Source organism: Bos javanicus, chromosome 19, assembly GCF_032452875.1.
Source record: "Bos javanicus breed banteng chromosome 19, ARS-OSU_banteng_1.0, whole genome shotgun sequence".
NCBI classification, from domain to species: domain Eukaryota; kingdom Metazoa; phylum Chordata; class Mammalia; order Artiodactyla; family Bovidae; genus Bos; species Bos javanicus.
In genome coordinates this window covers 56,453,466-56,470,941 of record NC_083886.1, presented here as the reverse complement: position 1 = coordinate 56,470,941, position 17,476 = coordinate 56,453,466, and the positions used below count along the sequence as shown (strand labels likewise).

Sequence of the window (17,476 nt, the reverse complement as noted above, 5' to 3'; positions counted from 1 at the left end):
GGACTTTGGTTAGATCTCTGGTCAGGGAACTAAGATCCCACTTGCTACACTTGGCCAAAACAAAAAACCCTTCTCTACTGGATGTAACTTGTATTAGATACTGTCCAGGACATTTGGGGCACACTGTTGAAACAAAGAGATAAAAAATCCTTCTCCTGGTTGGGAGGAGTGCATCGTTACCCTCCCACATCTGCCGCCTCCTCACACCTCTCAGGGATCTAGAAAGGGTCACTGCTCTCCCACCACAAGCTGCGGCATGGAGGCAGAAGCGGAGGAGGACTGATGAAGTGGGGAGGGAGTCACGAGGGGGCATGTACCCCTTGCCGCACTCCCAGGTGTTGAGAGGTCGTTGTCTCTCAAGGGGATGATCTCACGTGGGGTTGGATGCTAGGAGATCTTGCTAAAAGGGGACAGATTCCAAGCTGGTCTGAGACAGAACTTGAAATCCTCTGAGACATGAAATTCTGCATCAGCCTTGCCTGAGCAGAAACCAGAGAGAGGAGCCTTTGGGCAGTTGTTCTTTTGAGATGATCCAGGGGTGTTTGGGGAGCAGAAGGGGAAAACCGAAGCAGCTGGGTGGTTTTCTGTGTCAACAAGCAGCTCTCGGAGGTGGGGAGCTTTATTCCTGGGGGCTGCATTCTCTGAAGGATGCCTGCTCAAGTTAGTCTCCCAGGACCCTGGACCAGGGTTTTGAAAGCAATGAGTGAGCTGGGCTCTGAGGTCTGCCAGGCTTGAATTTGAAAGCTAGATCTGCAGTGAACCCTTGAGCAAGATACTTTACCTCTCTGAACTTCTGTTTCCCCATCAGTGAAGTGGAGTGTATGCATGGCGAGCATCAAGCTTTGCAGTATCTGGCAGTGGTGGCCCTTTTTAGACAGTATGTGGTTATAACAAATAGCCACACATGTAGTGACTGAAACCTACACAGATGTATCATTTCGCTGTTGTGGAGACTGAGTGTCCAAAATGCATCTCGTGGGGCTAAAGTCCAGGTGACAGCAGGGCTGTCTTCTTTCTGGAGGCTCTGGGGAGAATCCATTTCTTTGCCCTTTTCAGCTTCCAGAGGCTACATGCATTCTGTGGCTTGTGGCCTCTTTCTCCATCTTCAAAGTCATCAGTGTCTGGTTGAGTCTTTTTCATGCTGCTTCCTTCTAACATATTTAAGGACCCTTGTGATGACATTAGGCCTACCAGATAATCCAGGATGACCTCCTTTTTTTAAGGATCCCTGATTTACAACCTTAATTCCACTTGCAACTTGATCTCCTTTTGCCATGTAGCATAACACATTCACAGGTTCCTGGGATCTGGATATGGTCATCTTCAGAGACCATGATTCTACTCACCCCAGATAACTGCTCCCATATTCCTACAGTGACCTGTGATGCATCTGGGGAACCTGTCCAGAAAGAAAAGGGGTCATTTTTTTTTTTGGCTATGCCCCATGGCATGCAGGATCTTAGTTCTCTGACCAGGGATTGAATTTGTGCCCCCTGCAGGGAAATCTCAAGAGTCTTAACCACTGACTGCCAAAGAAATCCCTTTTCTATTTTTTTTAAAGGGGTTATTTTTTTTTAATTGCCCTACTAAAGAAGATTTAAATAAAATAGCCATGTAGCCATGGTAACGGGCTTCCCTGGTGACTCAGATGGTAAAGAATCTGTCTGCAATGCAGGAGCCCTGGGTTCGATCCCTGGGTCAGGAGAAGGAAATGGCAACCCACTTCAGTATTCTTGCCTGGAGAATCCCATGAACAGAGGAGCCTAGTGGGCTAGAGTCCATGGGGTTGCAAGGTGTTGGAAATGAATGACTAACATTTTCACTTTCACTTTCAGCCATGGTAACAAGATTTAGAATCCCTGAATCATTTCTAGGCACTACTAGGTGCTCAATAAATGGAATCTCACGATCAAGTTAAATGACCAGCTCGCCTTTGTCTCCAGTGCTGGGATGGGGTCCACTTGGGAGGGTCCCCTGTCTAGTCCATCCCAGGCTTCCTTGCCTGTCCATGCACACACACACACACACATGCACAGACATAGACATAGCCGTGAACTTCCCTGAGGAATAAGAAAATAGAATAGCTGTGCTCCCGGCTCCCACAAGCTGTGCGGCAGAATGGCCTTCCGGCATAAATAAAAATAAACCCCAGACACTGCTTTTCCTTCGGAGGATTAACCTAAATGTTGTGAAACAGAAAGCATGAAATATGCATTGGAGCAACAGCTCTCCCCGCGCCTCGGCCGCCCTGGCCGGCTCGCGGCTGCTTGTTCCTGCCTGGCAAGGCAGCTGATGATTTGTGCAGGGTGTCGGTAAACGTGTTATGACATTATTAATGCTCTGCTCCCCGGCAAAGGACAATGGCCTATTGCCTCTTAATGTGCTATCTGCAGCGGCAGTCAGAGCACATTAAATGGGGATTTCAGACACCACAAACCTTGCGTTTCTTTCTCTTCTCTTTCCACCCCAGGCCCCTGTGAGCTCCCAGAAGCCACCTGGAAGCCTTGAACAGGTGGGTATGTGGTCAAAGCTGTGATGTCTCTGGAGGCTCCGGGGGGGTCCATGATGGGCCAGGGAAGCCCCCAGGGAGCCCCTAGAGCCACTAGGACTCTTGTCCTTCCTGGGGCAGAACTGTGTCTTTGCTGGGGTTGGGGCCCTGGCCTCAGGGAAGCTGGACTGAGGGGTGGGCAGGGCTGGCAGGCTGCCTGCTCTGCCCTCAGGTGACATCTGCAGGGGGATGCTGACATCAGACCTCCGATGGATCCTATCGTTTTTGTACAATGTTCTAAAATGTTGGGCTTCCTTTGTGGCTCAGCTGGTAAAGAATCTGCCTGCAATGCGGGAGACCTGGGTTTGATCCCTAGGATAGGACGATCCCCTGGAGAAGGGCAAGGCTACCCACTCCAGTATTCTGGCCTGGAGAATTCCACAGACTGAATAGTCCTTTGGGCTCGCAAAGAGTTGGGCATGACTGAGTGACTTTCACTTTCATTTTCACCTAAAATATTGAGGAACTTCTCTGGTGGTCCAGAGGTTGACTTAGCACTTCCAAGACGGAGGCTGGGGTTTGATCCCTGGTTGGGGAACTAAGATCCAGCGTGCCTCTCAGTGTGGCAAAAACAAAAAAACAAAAACTAAAAATATTGATCTACATTGGTAAATGATGTGACTACACAAAAGAAGCCCAGGTTTCTAACCCCCTTGAAATAACAGCCCACAGTCACACAAAGCGATGGTGACACGTCCCTCCTTAGGGACTTCTGTTTTTCTGGTGGTCTCTAATCACTCCAGCCCCTTTCTATTAGGTCCCTGAGGTAGGCTGAACAGTACCCCCTTACCCAGCCCCCATTCATGTTCATCTGGAACCTGAGAAGATAGCCTTATTTGGAAATAAATTCTTTTCAGATGTAAATAGTTAAGATGGGGTCATTCGGGATTACTGTGAACCTGAACCCAATGACTGGGGACCTTCTGATAAGAGGAGAGGGCACAGACACAGAGACAAGGCCAGGCAGGTGCTACTGTCCGACTCGTTGTGACCCCATGGACTGCAGCACACCAGGCTTCCCTGTCCATCACCATCTCCCAGAATTTGCTCAAACTCATGTCCACTGAGTCAGTGATGCCATCCAACCATCTCATCCTCTGTCATCCCCTTCAATATTTCCCAGCATCAGTCTTTTCCAATGAGTCAGCTCTTTGCATCAGGTGGCCAACTATTGGAGCTTCAGCTTCAGCATCAGTCCTTCCAATGAATATTCAGGACTGATCTCCTTTAGAAGTGACTGGTTTGATCTCCTTGCTAGCCAAGGGACTCTCAAGAGTCTTCTCCAGCTTCACAGTTCAAAAGCATCAATTTTTCAGCTCTCAGTCTTCTTTAAGGTCCAACTCATATCCGTACATGACTACTGGAAAAACCATAGCTTTGACTAGATGGACCTTTGTCAGCAAAGTGATGTCTCTGCTCTTTAATGTGCTGTCTAGGTTTGTCAGAGATTTTCTTTCAAGGAGACAGACAAAGGCAGAGACTGGAGAGATGCAGTTATAGGCCAAGGATGCCAAGGACTCCTGGGTCCTGCCAGAAGCCAGCAGAGGGGCACGTGACAGTCTCTCTCAGGGCTTCTAGAAGGAACTGATTCTACCAACACCTGATTTAGGACTTCTGGCTTCCAGAACTGTAAGAGAATATATTTCTTTCTTTCTTTGGCCACACTGAACACCATTCAGGATCTTAGTTCCCTGACCAGGAATTGAACTTGGGCCTCCTGCAATGCAAGTGCCGAGTCTTGAACCAGTGGACCACAGGGGATTCCTGAGAATAAATATACATGCTTTGAAGCCCCTCAGTCTGTGGTAGACTATTACAGCATCCCTAGGAGACTACATAGCTTCCTTCCCTTCTTTGCATGGCCCTTGTTGTTCAGTCACTAAGTCGTGTCTGACTTTTTGTGACCCCATGGACTGCAGCACATCAGGCTTCCCTGTCCTTCACTATCTCCTGGAGTTTGCTCAAACTCATGTCTATTGAGTTGGTGATGCTATGTAACCATATCATCTTCTGTTGCCCCCTTCTCCTTTTTCCTTCTGTCTTTCCCAGCATCAGGGTCTTTTCCAATGAGTTGACTTTTCACATCAGGTGGTCAAAGTACTGGAGCTTCAGCTTCAGCGTCAGTCCTTCCAATGAATATTCAGGGTTGATTTCCTTTAGGATGGACTGGTTGGATCTCCTTGCTGTCTCCTTGCTGATTAGGGAACCTGTGCTCCCTGCAGTGGAAGTGTGGTGTCTTAACCACTGGACTGCCAGAGAAGGAGTCACACATTTATTTAGGAAGTGACCCCAGGAAAAAGGAGTGGGGGTGAGGCAGGGGAGGAAGGAAGGCACCATGGGGTGCATGACAGAGCGGGCTACCACTTCAGGCAGCTGGAACTCAGGGAACCAATGTGGACTTACCTGAGAGGGGGAAGTGGGCATCTATTCCTTGAAGGCTGCTTCTGGGGCAGGAATTCCCTGGCACTTCCACCTGGCCTATGTTTAGGCATATTCCCATGGCCAGGAAGAAAGCCTCAGGCAGCACGGGATGTATTCTCAGCGATGTGCCTGCTGGCATGTAGAGGTGAACACCCGGGGAACAGCCCGAGGTACCAGTGGTGGCGGCTTCAGGTGGACAATAACAAGAAAAGTCATAGCCAACCGGTTGGGAGGGCTCCGAGGTGCCCGGTGACCCCTGTGTGGGGACTCACAAGTTTTCTCCGAAGGTCTGCAGCACGGTGGACAGCAAGCCGAGCCACATACACTGAGCTACGCTGCAGAGGCTGACAAAGGGCACACAGACTCTGAAAGGAAGAGGCAGCAGGGTGGTCTGGCTCGGTGTCCTTCACTGTCTGCCCCCAGCCTCCCTGCCTGGCTCGAGCCTGTAAAGGCAGTGGGTGCTTTCTCACAGCCCATCTTGAAGCCATGTCCAAGAGGGCAAGACCCAGGGTGGGAGGGTACCCTCTGTCACCTTCAGAAATCAGGCTTCTGACTGAGAGAAGGCCACTTCCTCCCATGAGCCACACCAGGCATGACTGTGCCTTGTGGCCTAAAATGCCAACCAAGTGCCCGGAGCTTGCACACAATCTGCAGGACATTTCATGCCTGAGTGTGGCTGTGGCTTTCGCCGTGACATTCAAGGCTTTGGTTGTTGCCTGAGTGCACAGCAGACGTAAGGGTCCAGGAACAAAATGATTTAGATCCCTGCCCTCAGAGATCTCCTTGGCCAGCCTGCCGTGATGCCCAAATTTCCTGCCACCATTTGTCATTCTTCCTCACCAAGGCCCGGTCAGCACGTCCTTGTTCAATGCAAATTTGTCACCTAGCTGGAGTTAACACATTAATCCGCCAACACCAATTCATCATTGGCTTTCACATTAGTGGCGAGCAAGGCGATGAGGTAATGGAACACTGGACAGGTGAATTTCGATGAGGAAGGAGCAGGAAAGGCAGACTGTGAGTCACAGCTGGTGAGAAATGGCCCTGATCGGGGCTGGGGGTGGGCTAGGCAAGCAGCAAGGGGGCGGGGCGTGTGAGGGGAGGAGGCAGGGGCCTGGTTGGACCAGACAAGGACTGGATGGACCAATATAGAGGTTTCCTCTTCTGGAAAGGCCCTCGGGGTCATCCATGTCCTTCTTCACATGGCCTGAGGCCTTGGGCTCTTCCCAGCCTGGGCCTTCCCTGGCTGTGCCTGGCCAAGCTGGTCTGGCAAGTGCCCTTCCTGCCTGAGCATCATCCTCAGATCCAGGCTTGGTTCTTGCTCGGGGTGCTCACAGGGGCCACTGACCCCTCTCTGCAAAGGCAAACACCTCTCCAGGGTCAAGAAGTGGAGGCAGGGTGGGTGGGGGTGAAGGGAGGACATGCATGCTTCCTGGAGTTGGAAGGAGCTTTAGTGAACCTCACGTGTACCTGCCAAGTCATTTCAGTCGTGTCAGACTCTTTGCAACCCTGTGGATTGTAGCCTGGCTAGGCTCCTCTGACCATGGGATTCTCCAGGCAAGAATACTGGAGTGGGTTGCCATTTCCTCCTCCAGGAGAATCTTCCTGACCCAGGGATCGAACTCGTGTCTCCAGCGGCTCCTGCATTGCAGGTGGATTTTTTACCGCTGAGCCATGTGGTGGGGTGGGGCAGGATGAGGGAAACCGAGGAGTTCCCTTGACTTTCAGGTATCACCCACTGGTTAACGGAAGGTCTGAGACTGGAACCCAAGCCTACAGAGCACCCACCTGCTCCTGTTTCTGGGCTCAGAGAAAGAGCCTCAGTGTCACAGGCCGTGTTCAAAAAAAGGAAGCAAAGGAGACCTGCTGCAGTCTCTGTCCAGAGAGAGCCAAAGGATGGGTGAAGGTTGCAAAGCGAAATCGTGGGTGTGAAGGGGCCGATGCAGAACCCCTGTGGCCGCAGAGGCAGGGGCAGCGACCCAAGGGAGGACCCTGGCACCGGGCATAAGGGGACAACCTCCTCCTAGCGCCGACCTCCTCTGTGCTCTGCAGGATCCTGAAGCAGACCTCGGCCCTCAGAGCTGGTGGCACCCGGCATGCTTCCGAAAGCGGGGCCTAGGGAAGTTGCAGGGCTGGAAGGAGGCTCAGGGACGCCCGCCGCCCGCCTTCCCACCCCGGCGCCCCACCTCGGGCATAGAGAGAGCGCCGCTGGGCCGCGGCCACGAGGTGGCGCCGGCGCGCCGAGGAAGCGTGGCGGCCGCTCCCGGGCCGCCCCAGCCGCTACTCGGCCGCCTCCTCCGAGGAAACAATGCGGCGCCTCCGGGCGTAACGCAGCGCGGGGCTGGACACCGGACACTCGAGCGCGGGCAGCGGAGAGAGCGGGCGGCAGCGCGGGCGCGGGGCGCCCTCGCCGGGGGCCATGGGCGCGGCGCGGTACGCGGCCGGGAAGCGGCGCGGCCCGGAGGCGCGGGGGGCCGGGGCGCGGGGCCGGGGCCGCCGCTAGCCGGCACCGAGGGCGCGGGCCCGGGCGGGGATGAGGGCGCCCGCGGCGGGGAGCCCGTCTGCGCGTCGCGGCGCCGTCCCGCCCTGCGAGAGAGCCCGAGCAGGCAGACGCGCGGCCGGCGGTCTGGGGGCGCGCCGCCTCCCGGCCTCCAGAATGTGAAGCGGGGAGGGCGGAGACGCAGAGACGGCCCGGCCAGGCGCCCTCACCAGCCTCCGGCAGCCGCGCCGCTACCCGGCCCCTGCCCGCCGAGCCCCCGCCGACCCCGCGGGCCGCGAAGCCGCCGGGCCCCCGCGCCCCCTCCTCGCCTCGCTCGGACCCGGCTTCGGCCCGCAGAGGGTTCGCGGCCAGGACGTGGCCAGAGCCGAGCTCGGGACCGTCCTGCTGGCCTCGCCCTCGGCTTCTAGCCCGGACAAGTTTGAACAATGATCACAGTCAACCCCGATGGGAAGATAATGGTCAGAAGATGCCTGGTCACCCTGAGACCCTTTCGGTAAAGTTCTTTCCCGTTGGCGCTGGGAGGGCTTTTTCTCCAAGGGGGCGCGGGGTAGGTGGGCGAGGTCAGTCTCTGCGAGGGTGCCTGTCCCTAGGGTGACTGTGACTGTCCCAGTAGCAGAGCGGGGCAGTTTGTGCTCTCACCCTTGATGCTGGCCAGCAAGGCTGGGAAAGGCGTGGAGCTGGGGTCCCGGTTCGGGTGGGGAGGGTGTGTGATTCTGGAACGTGGACCGAGTTTGGTCTAGATTCGGACTCGGGGTGCGAAGGTGGGAAAGGGGGCAGAAATCACCCATGTTGTGGTCCTGGGCCGGGGAAGTTGCCCCAGCCAGGGCGCCCCTTCCCTGCCTCTCCGGTGCTTCCCCACCTCGCGATCGGCCCCACCCCCGCGGCAAAGTTAGCACTCGGAGTGGGGCGGCACCCGGACCCGGCCGGCCCGCCCACCCCCTCAGCCCGAGCCTCCCTCTTTGACCCCGCCTCCTGCTCGCACTCCTTTTCTCTCGGCGGGGTGCGGGCCTCTGTCCCACGGGAGGGCCCCGAGACTGTGGCAAAGACACCCCCCCCCCACCTGGGAATTCGATGCCCGATCGCGGGCCTTGGAGAGGTTGGGGCAGGGGCGGCACTGAAGGGTGGAGGGGTGGCCAGAGCGTGGAGGCAGGATGGAAGACAAGACCGACCTCCTACTCCCACCTGGGCGGTCCAGGCCAGGCAGGGCTATGGACTCTGAGGGGCTGGCTGGGCTCTGCGGGTCCCACCCCAGGGACCCTCAGAGCCTGGCGGTTCCCGGGCAGCTGCCGCTCCTCCCAAATGCCGTCGGAGCTGGGCCTGCAGCCAGGGTTGGGGCGCTAAGCGATGAGCGCCTAGCAGAATTAGGGTGTCATCTCGTCCAGGGGCTGGACGGCGGAGGTCGCGACGGAGGGAGATGCGGGACCGGGGCGGAGAAGGGGGTGGCCTGACTCCGGATGTGGTCACAGGTGGGATTTGGGTGCAGAGGGAGCCTGTGGGGGTGGGAACTGTACAGGCAGAGATGCCTGAAGTTTGGGGTGCTGGAGGGGCCGGATTTGAGCCCCTCCGCTCCAGACTTGAGGCGGAGACAGGGGACCCCTCCTATGCTCCCCACTCCAGATGGGGAGACCGTGGTTCCCACCTCCCCATTGCCTCCACCCCTTGCTCCCACCCCTCACCCCCGGCCTATTGTGCAGAGTTGAGGAGACAGCCTATAGGGCAATAAGGATCAAGCTGGACCGACAGTGTCCAGAGGATGCAAAAAGACTGTAGAACCGGGGGTCTCCAGGGTAGAGCCTTGGGCAGGTGATGGGGCATGTCAAAAGCCCCCACCCCACTAAAGTTCCCCTGCAAAGCAGGGTGGGAAGCTATCATCTCTGGAAAGGACTTGGTTCCTCCAGGGAAATCCTCAAATTCCTAGCCAACCAGACAGTCCTCAGCCCTGTCTCTCCCACCCAATGTTGGCCTATCCCTCCAGGCCATGGGAAGCCCAGCTGCTGACCCCAGCTTGGCTGGACATTTTGCAGCACGGTTGAAGGTGGTGGCCGACCGCAGCACCACGGACAGCACCAGCTCGCTTAAGCTCCTTTCCCTCTGGAGTCCTGCCCCTGTGGCTCTCTCTGGCTCTTTCCTAGAAACAGGATTCAGAGGTGGGATTGCCTAGGTTCCCCTTCCCTCCCCCTCAGGTTATGTAATTTCACCTCAGGGTAATCCTAGGCTGCCCAGAGACCCGCAGCCACCAGTGAAGTCTTCAAATGCGTTTCACATGGTTGGGGGTGGTGGTGGTGTGTTTACAGCCTCCAACCATATCACTTCTATTTGTTCATCCTCCAGGGCAGACTGCTCTTGTTGGTTTTCCAGAGTCTCTGGCAGGGTCCTTACTCCCTAGTTACTTCTGGAATGTTGCTTGAATAGATACGAGGGTGGACAAAATCATCTTAATTTGAACCTACTGTAAATGGCCCCAGGACTGGGGTCTGGCACAGAGAGATGCAGATGAGGTATTGGGGATTGAGGTTCTGTGCTAAAGGCCTAGGTACCTTCTCATAGGAGGTTTTTGGACCCTGGCAGTCCAGTTCTAAATATGAGTACCCCACAGCTGGGGAAGGGGAGGGAGGGATGGGGAACAAGAAACTTGGAGAGATCCATCCTTGTCCTCAAGCTGGGGGGACAAACTGCTTTTCTCCAGGATCTTCTTGGGTGTGTGACCACCCTCCCCCTACAATGTCCCTCTGACTGCTAGCCTGAGACCAGCCTGGCTTCATCTTGGGGATCCAAGGGCCAGGGCCCCACCCCCAGGCTTGGTGGAATTCAGTGAGGGGTCTCTGGGAGGTGAGGGAGCTGGGGGAAGCTCCCTTTTTCCATCTCTGCTCTGGGGTTCGTTCTGCTCCCCTCTCTGATTTAATCTCTAACAGCTTCCTTTAAATATGGGTTGGGAATTTTGTTGTGCTTTTATTTTCTTCCACAATTATGTGTTTTCTTTAATGGACCAAATTTTAATTAAATACTGCTCTGCCAGTTTCAGATAATGAAGATTAAAATGCATAAAGAGATACAAACAAATGTGGGGTTTGAGGATGGGGGTGGAGGTGGGGGGATGGAGGTCTCTGGCGTGACTTGTGGGGTTCCCCATGGTGAGACTGGCTCCACCAGAAGTGGGGTTCTTCACCCTGACCTGGAGGGAGGCAGCTCCCCTTTCAGCTCTGCCAGCTCGTCAAGTCTTCAAATAGACTCAAGGTCCCAGAACAGCCTCCACCTCTGCTGCCCTAAGGCCGGACTGGCCCAGAATGTAGTATAGAAGCAGCAGGAGCCTGACCAGACGTGAGGGTGGGTTCCCTGCTGGGTGTCCCCTTGGAGATTCCCTAGTGCCACTTGGCATGTAATCAAGTGCTATGTGTTGAAGTATAAACAGTTGTGTTTTGGTCAACTCCCCGGAACACTGTGACAGCACACACTTGTGTGACACTCCTTACACAGGGGTTGACTTACTCTGACCATTCTATGGTGCAAGGTCCCGTGTGCCTGCCTGGTGAAGCTGTGGGTTAGGGAGAGTCTGGACACAGAGGGTGGCCACATGACCCTGCCCTTCTAGACCTTACCATCTGGTAGTAACGGGAGCCTCCCCTCCACCCCTACCCCAACCCTGAACATGACAAGGCTGTGTTCAAGTGAGCTTATGACTGGTTGCAGCAGCAAGGCCTGTGTGCGCAGGAGCTGACCATGTTCCAGGTGATTGATGGGATCCAGGTGGGTTTTGTCTGGACCAATTACTCGCCCTCTAGCGGGCATCAGGTTCTGCCGTCTTCACCTATACCAGTGGTCCTCAAACTTGAGCGTGTATCTGGGTGACCAGGAGAGCCTGTTCAAACACACTGTTTATCCCCCTCCCAGAGTGTGTGATTCCCTAAGCCGGGGACTGGGGCCCAGGAACGAGCATTTCTAATGTGTCCAAGCTAATGCTGATGCTGCTGGCCTGGGGACCACACTGTGAGGACCTCTGCTGTCAGGGGCCAGCTTCTGTCTGGAGGCTAGGAGCTGCCCGACCTCATACCTTGTATGTCTCAGTGTCCTCCGTGGTTTTTCGTGTGTGGCTCATGGTCACTTCTCTGTAGTCCAGCTTTCTTTATCCTGTGTGATGGGAGACCTACTGGCCCGGGAGCTCAGCCCCCTGATCTTTTACTCCTCCATTTATCCATCCCTTCCTCACTCATTCATTTGTAGGAAGCCCTTATGGCATTGGAGTGCATGTGCTGACCTGCCCTATTGCTCTCCGCAGGCTTTTTGTCCTGGGCATCGGCTTCTTCTCTCTCTGCTTCCTGATGACGTCTCTGGGAGGCCAGTTTTCGGCCCGGCGCCCGGGGGACTCGCCCTTCACCATCCGCACAGAAGGTATCTTGGTGGAGAAAGGGATGTAGGGGTTTGGGGTCCTTTGAGCCTCACCCTGCAGGAGTCTTTCTGGGGTTCTGTCTTGTGGGTCTGGCCACCTTGTTGGTGGACGTGTGAATGGTCGGGGCTTTAGCTCTTGACCTGGCTGTACTCATCAGCCTCCTTCTGGCCCAGGTTTCCAGGTTAGGAAGGGCCTTTGAGCCAGGAGCTCCCCGGCATCACAAGGGGCGGCCTGTGTTGCTCCACTGGTGGGGCAGTTTGGGGTCTCTGGATATGACCCCTGTCTCTTTGAGACACATGCTGTCTGCCCCTTTGGCCCAGGCTGCGGCCACAGCACAGGGGAGACTGGCCGTGGGCTCATGTGTCTTATCTCCAAGCTCTGTGGTCCTTCGTCCCTGCCCACGTGATACTTGCAAGGCAGGGGAATGGAGGTTCAGAGCATGGGCTCTGGGGACCAGATGGGCTTGGTTTGTACCTGGTTCATCACCTACCAGCTGTGTGCCGTTGGCCAGGTCACTTAACTCACTCGTGGAGAAGGAGAGGAGTGACTGTTTTCAGGGGTCAGGTTGGATGAGCTCACGTGGCGCAGGGTGTGACCGGGTGACGGTCTGGGAGACCTCTTCCTGAAGGTGGGTCCTGCCCCTCTCCATCCTGCTCAAGGAAGAATGGAGAGCGGTTCAGAAGGTCCTGCTCGTGTGTCACGGGGGCTCTCCCAGTAACTGTGAGAAGGAGGGACGTAGTGGGGAAACTGAGGCAAGGGGGGTTTCTGGAACTGTTCAGGGGGCTGCTCTGTGGACTCTCCCCTTCCCCCCACTCCCCAGGAAGTCTTCGTCTGACATCCACCTTCTCAAATCCCTAGGCCTCATCTTTCTGACTCCCCTCTTCCCAGTGATGTTGGTAAGCCTTCCAGTAGGACGGGTTGTTGTCTGGGGTGGGTCCTCTAAGGGGCACTTACTCTGCCATCTGGTGTCTCCTCTTTAGATTCATGCCTTCAGTTTAACATGTACTTCTCTAAACTTGCAAAACACTCCCAGCAGGAATTTCACATTTATTAGTCATTCAAACCTGAATGTAAGTGAATCTGTCCCTACTCTGATCCATGGAGGTCCCTTGGTCTCTTTGAGCCTCCGTCTTCTCCTCCGGTAAACGGGGCTAACAATGCCCACTTCCCCATGATTGCATGAGGGGGCATGAAGATAACATAGATGAAGGGTCTTGAGCAGCTTCTGGCAGAGAGTGTGAGCTCTGCAAACATTTATGGGATGTGCTGAGTCTGAGATGCAGGAGAGGATGTTTAGGGAAGAGGACCAAGGAGGTGCTAGAACCTGGAATCTCTGCGTGGGAGACTCCTGAGGATTGAGATTTGAGGAGGGGCTGAGGCAGTTGTGAAGGTGCCCATGAGGGGTAGCTTGGGGACGGGTGGGGGGAGGTTGAGAGTCGGGGGTGGGGTATAAGGAGCGATGTTCAGGCTACCTGGGGGCCACTGTGGGCAAGGGGGCGTGTCTGTCTGGGCGGGCTACCGCAGGGGGCTTGGGCAAGCTGACCTCTGAAAGGGCAGGGATCCAGGAGGTGGGAATCAGGGGCTGGAGGAGGGGTGTGTGGGTGTGCTCATCTCCCTGACGGTGGCCCCCATCCTGGCAGTGCTCAGAGGACCAGGGCTTGTGAGGGTCTTGCTCTGCTCTGTGCTATGCATTTTTGCCCAGCATGGGGACAAGGGGCCCAGCTCCAACCTAGATCTTGTGTCTAAGGGAAGAGCAGAGCTACCAAGGGGAAAGGACTTGCCCAGGGTCCCTCAGTTAGACTAGAGGCGTGTGTGTGTGTGTGTTGCACATGTTTAAACTTTCCATCAGAGTATGTGCTGTGTGTGCTTAGTCGCTTCAGTCATGTCTGACTCTCTGCAGCCCATGGACTGTAGCCCGCCAGGCTCCTCTGTCCATGGGGAGTCTCCAGGCAAGAATACCAGAGTGGGTTGCCATGCCCTCCTCCTGGGAATCTTGCTGACCCAGGGATCGAACCCAGATTTCCCGCACTGCAGGCGGATTTTTTACCGTCCTAGCCACCAGGGAAGCCCTTTTCTATCAGAGTATAGTATTCAGAAACTGAACCTGTCTAGGCACTCAGCAACCTAGATCCAGAGACAGAGCGTCATCCGTCCCCAGAAGCACCCTCAGGCTTCCTTCCACTTTGCACTTCCCCTCGGATGCTGGGACCTGTCGTCTAATAACACAGAGGGGCGTCGCCCTCGGACTTTATGAGGATGGCACCCCCTGGCAGGTGTTCAGTTGCCTGCGCCTTTTTCTCTCCATATTGCGTTTGTAAGCTTCACCCCTCTCCTGGCGTGTGGTTGCTGACACTGCTGCGCAGCATCCATCGTGTGACTACAACACAATGTATTTATCCACTCTGCCCGGGGCGGACCCTGGGCTGTTTCCAGCGTGGGACGTTCCTGAACTGCACTGCTGTGAAGGTTCCAGCATGTGTCTGTGGTGGACACACATGGGCATTTCTGTCTGGTCCACCTGGGGGTGGAGCTGCAGGTCTCCTCTGTGTTGTGACACCAGTTCTCAGACCCACATGTATCCAAGTCTTTTCACACCTCCCAGGCCCCCTGGGCTGGGAACTTCCTGCCTGGAATACGGAAGGAAAGGCTGAGAGGGGAGCTGGACCAGGACGGGGGCCTCTGGGAACCCCGGGGAGGTGACCCCGACCCGTTTCCCATCCCAGGTCTCGTTGTTCCTTCTCGTTGTCCCTTCAGTGTCTTCCACGCCCTTGGTTTGAGCTGATTTGCCTGGGGAGACCCGTAGCAGGGACTCGGAAGAGCCCCAGGTTTGCGTTGGGGGTTTAGAATCCCGATCCTGTAAGAGATGCCACCTCAGAGGAGACCCCGGGCTTATGGCAGCCCCGCAGACAACCTAGGAGGTGCCAGCCTGTCTATCCAGGAGCTGCCCGGGGAAGGATGTGTTGGAAGTGGGGGACGGTTGGAAGGGGTCTGGGGAGCGAGGTCATGGTGGGGGTTGGGGGTTAGATAGTGTTTATTCCGAGGATCTGTGCAGGCCCAAGGCAGAACTAGAAGAAGGAAGTCCACTCAGGGTTAGAAAAAAAATAGAAAAAATAACTTAGAAAAGCCCTTCTCTGGTCAATAACACCATCTGAGCACAAATAGGGAAGTGGCCTGTCTTCTCCTTGCCTGTCAAGCCTGTGAGGGGAGCGCATCCCCACGAGGACCTGACTGGGGGAGGGGCAGGGTGCAGGATTTTCCCTAAAGACAGGGGAGCCTTCCATCACCTCTCCCTGGGGAGGCTCTGGGTTCCCCTGGGGGCCAGTTCCTATTTTGTGATGAAGTTCTCTAGTTTGGGAAGAGAAGTGTGACAGACATCTCATTCTCTATTCTGCACACTCATCCTCACATGCAGGGAAGCAGGAGGCTGAGCGGAGGAGACTTGGACTCGGGAGGAGGGCTAACCTAATTCCCTCTTGCTGTGGTTGGGCCCCGTTTGGTGGGAGGATTTTTTTTTTTTTTTTAATGCTCCCTCTCCAGTCCTCAGGGCTTCCCTTGTGGCTCAGCTGGTAAAGAATCTGCCTGCACTGCAGGAGACCTGGATTTGATCCCTGGGTTGGGAAGATCCCCTGGAGAAGGGAAAGGCTACCCACTCCAGTATTCTGGCCTGGAGAATTCCATGGACTGTATAGTCCATGGGATTACAAACAGTCGGACACAACTGAGCGACTTCACTTCAATATCAGAGGCATAGTGCCCTGCTCCGTAGCTGTCTCTGGCCCAGGATCTCGGTGCTAACGGAGCTTCTCTTCTCAGAGGTTGGTGATGGGTGGGTGTGCCAGGGCCTGCCCTTGTCCCCCACGCTGCCCAGAGCTCCCGTGGCCCCAGCTGGTTTCCTTGGTGGCCGTGTGCAGAGAGACAAATGTACGCCCTTCTCCAGCTGCACAAGCACCAAGTCACGGCTCCCATGTCGAGTGCCTGGGAGGTCTCTTCCATCTGGCGAGGTGGGGGCTCCTTCAGTTTTCAGGAACCAGTGGGAAAGGGTGGGGGTGGGGAGGAGAAAGGGGACAAGGGCGGACAGGAGGGAGAAAGAGCACACATCAGGGAGGGATGGGGCCTCGGTGGGCAGTGAAGCACCCTTGTCGGTAAATGTGAGGCCCCTTTGCATCTCTCAGCATCGCAGCTTTCCTTATTGATATGGAAATATGGAAGGAACATGTGTGACTTCTGAGATGTGTCGCCAGGGACCTCACATTAAATACATTTCAATTTGGCAGATGCTGAGAGCAGGGAGGTGACCCGGGGCAAGGCGCGTTGGGAGCCTGCTCTGCCTGCGGTCCCGGCCGGCGGCATCCAGGGAGCACATCGCGTGGCAGGGCCTGCCAACCCCACTGACTGTTTGCTTGGCCTGTTTCCCTCCTGGGACCTGCCCCCTGCCTCCTGCAGGGCAGAAGACGTGCTTAGTACCCTGGAGCTCCTTGGGAAGCGATGGGTGGGGAGCTTCTGGAGTCCTGCATCATCTGTAGATGCTCAGAGTAGATGCTCGATGTGCTGGGAGGGTATCCTGGGCTCTTCGTCCAGTCCGATGGAGGTGGCCTTCAGACTCATCCGAGAGGGGACTCTGTCTCCTTCAGTTTCAGTTTAATTCAGTTGCTCAGTCGTGTCCGACTCTTTGCGACCCCATGAATCACAGCACGCCAGGCCTCCCTGTCCATACCAACTCCCAGAGTTCACTCAGACTCACGTCCATCGAGTCAGTGATGCCATCCAGCCATCTCATCCTCTGTCGTCCCCTTCTCCTCCTGCCCCCAATCCCTCCCAGCATCAGAGTCTTTTCCAATGAGTCAACTCTTTGCATGAGGTGGCCAAAGTATTGGAATTTCAGCGCTAGCATCATTCCTTCCAAAGAAATCCCAGGGCTGATCTTCAGAATGGACTGGTTGGATTTCCTTGCAGTCCAAGGGACTCTCAAAAGTCTTCTTAGAGCCAATTTAAAAGCCCTCTGGTCTGGAGTCACTCTGTTGACTTTTTTTGTGTGTGTGGCCATGCTGCGTGGCATGCTGAATCTTAGTTGCCCAAACAAGGATCAAACCTGTGTCCCTTGCAGTGGAAGTACAGAGTCCTAACCACTGGATCACCGAGGAGGTCCCTCTGTTGACAATTTTAAAGCAGGATGTCTTCGTCCTTCATATGAAGGGCAATCCAGAACCCTCAGGTATCTCCAAGGACTCTAGGGGGCTTATGTCTGTCTCCCTGGACACCTCTTGCTCTGATCTGCTTCTATTGAATTATCCTCCTGGATGTCTCCCACATTGACCTATTGGGAAGGACACCCCTTACCCCTAAACTCTCACACATGGTTGGGGGGATTTGGGGATGGGGCTCGGACCACTGCTCAGCACAGTGAGCAGATGACAATTCTCTCTTGGACCCCTGCCTTTCAGAGCCCCCCGAAACCCTTCCCCACAGGTCATCCCTTTGGAAGTGGAGCATTGCTGTCCTGTCCAGCCCCTCTGAGTCATCGTCCTGCCTTCTGCCTGTGTCCCCAGGCCTTGTCCTCGCTCCTGGTCTCCCAGGCTGGGCCAGGAAACTCTAGTCTACCTAGTTGAATATGCAGAGTCATTTT

At 55.4% G+C, this 17,476-nt stretch overlaps 1 protein-coding gene across 3 annotated transcripts in view; it reads left to right on the top strand.

The window, feature by feature from the left end:
* The first annotated feature begins 7,802 nt into the window (after positions 1–7,802).
* The window catches only part of MGAT5B (alpha-1,6-mannosylglycoprotein 6-beta-N-acetylglucosaminyltransferase B), a 66,740-nt gene continuing 57,066 nt past the window's right edge, over positions 7,803–17,476 (top strand). Inside the window, exons 1-3 of one of the 3 annotated variants that reach the window (XM_061392718.1) lie at positions 7,803–7,962; positions 8,852–8,935; positions 11,743–11,855. In XM_061392718.1, the coding sequence (XP_061248702.1) occupies positions 7,895–7,962; positions 8,852–8,935; positions 11,743–11,855 (265 nt within the window). In that variant the 5' untranslated portion in view covers positions 7,803–7,894. The remainder of the gene's footprint in view (positions 7,963–8,851; positions 8,936–11,742; positions 11,856–17,476) is intronic. The other 2 variants (XM_061392719.1, XM_061392721.1) reach the window with 2 other exon arrangements.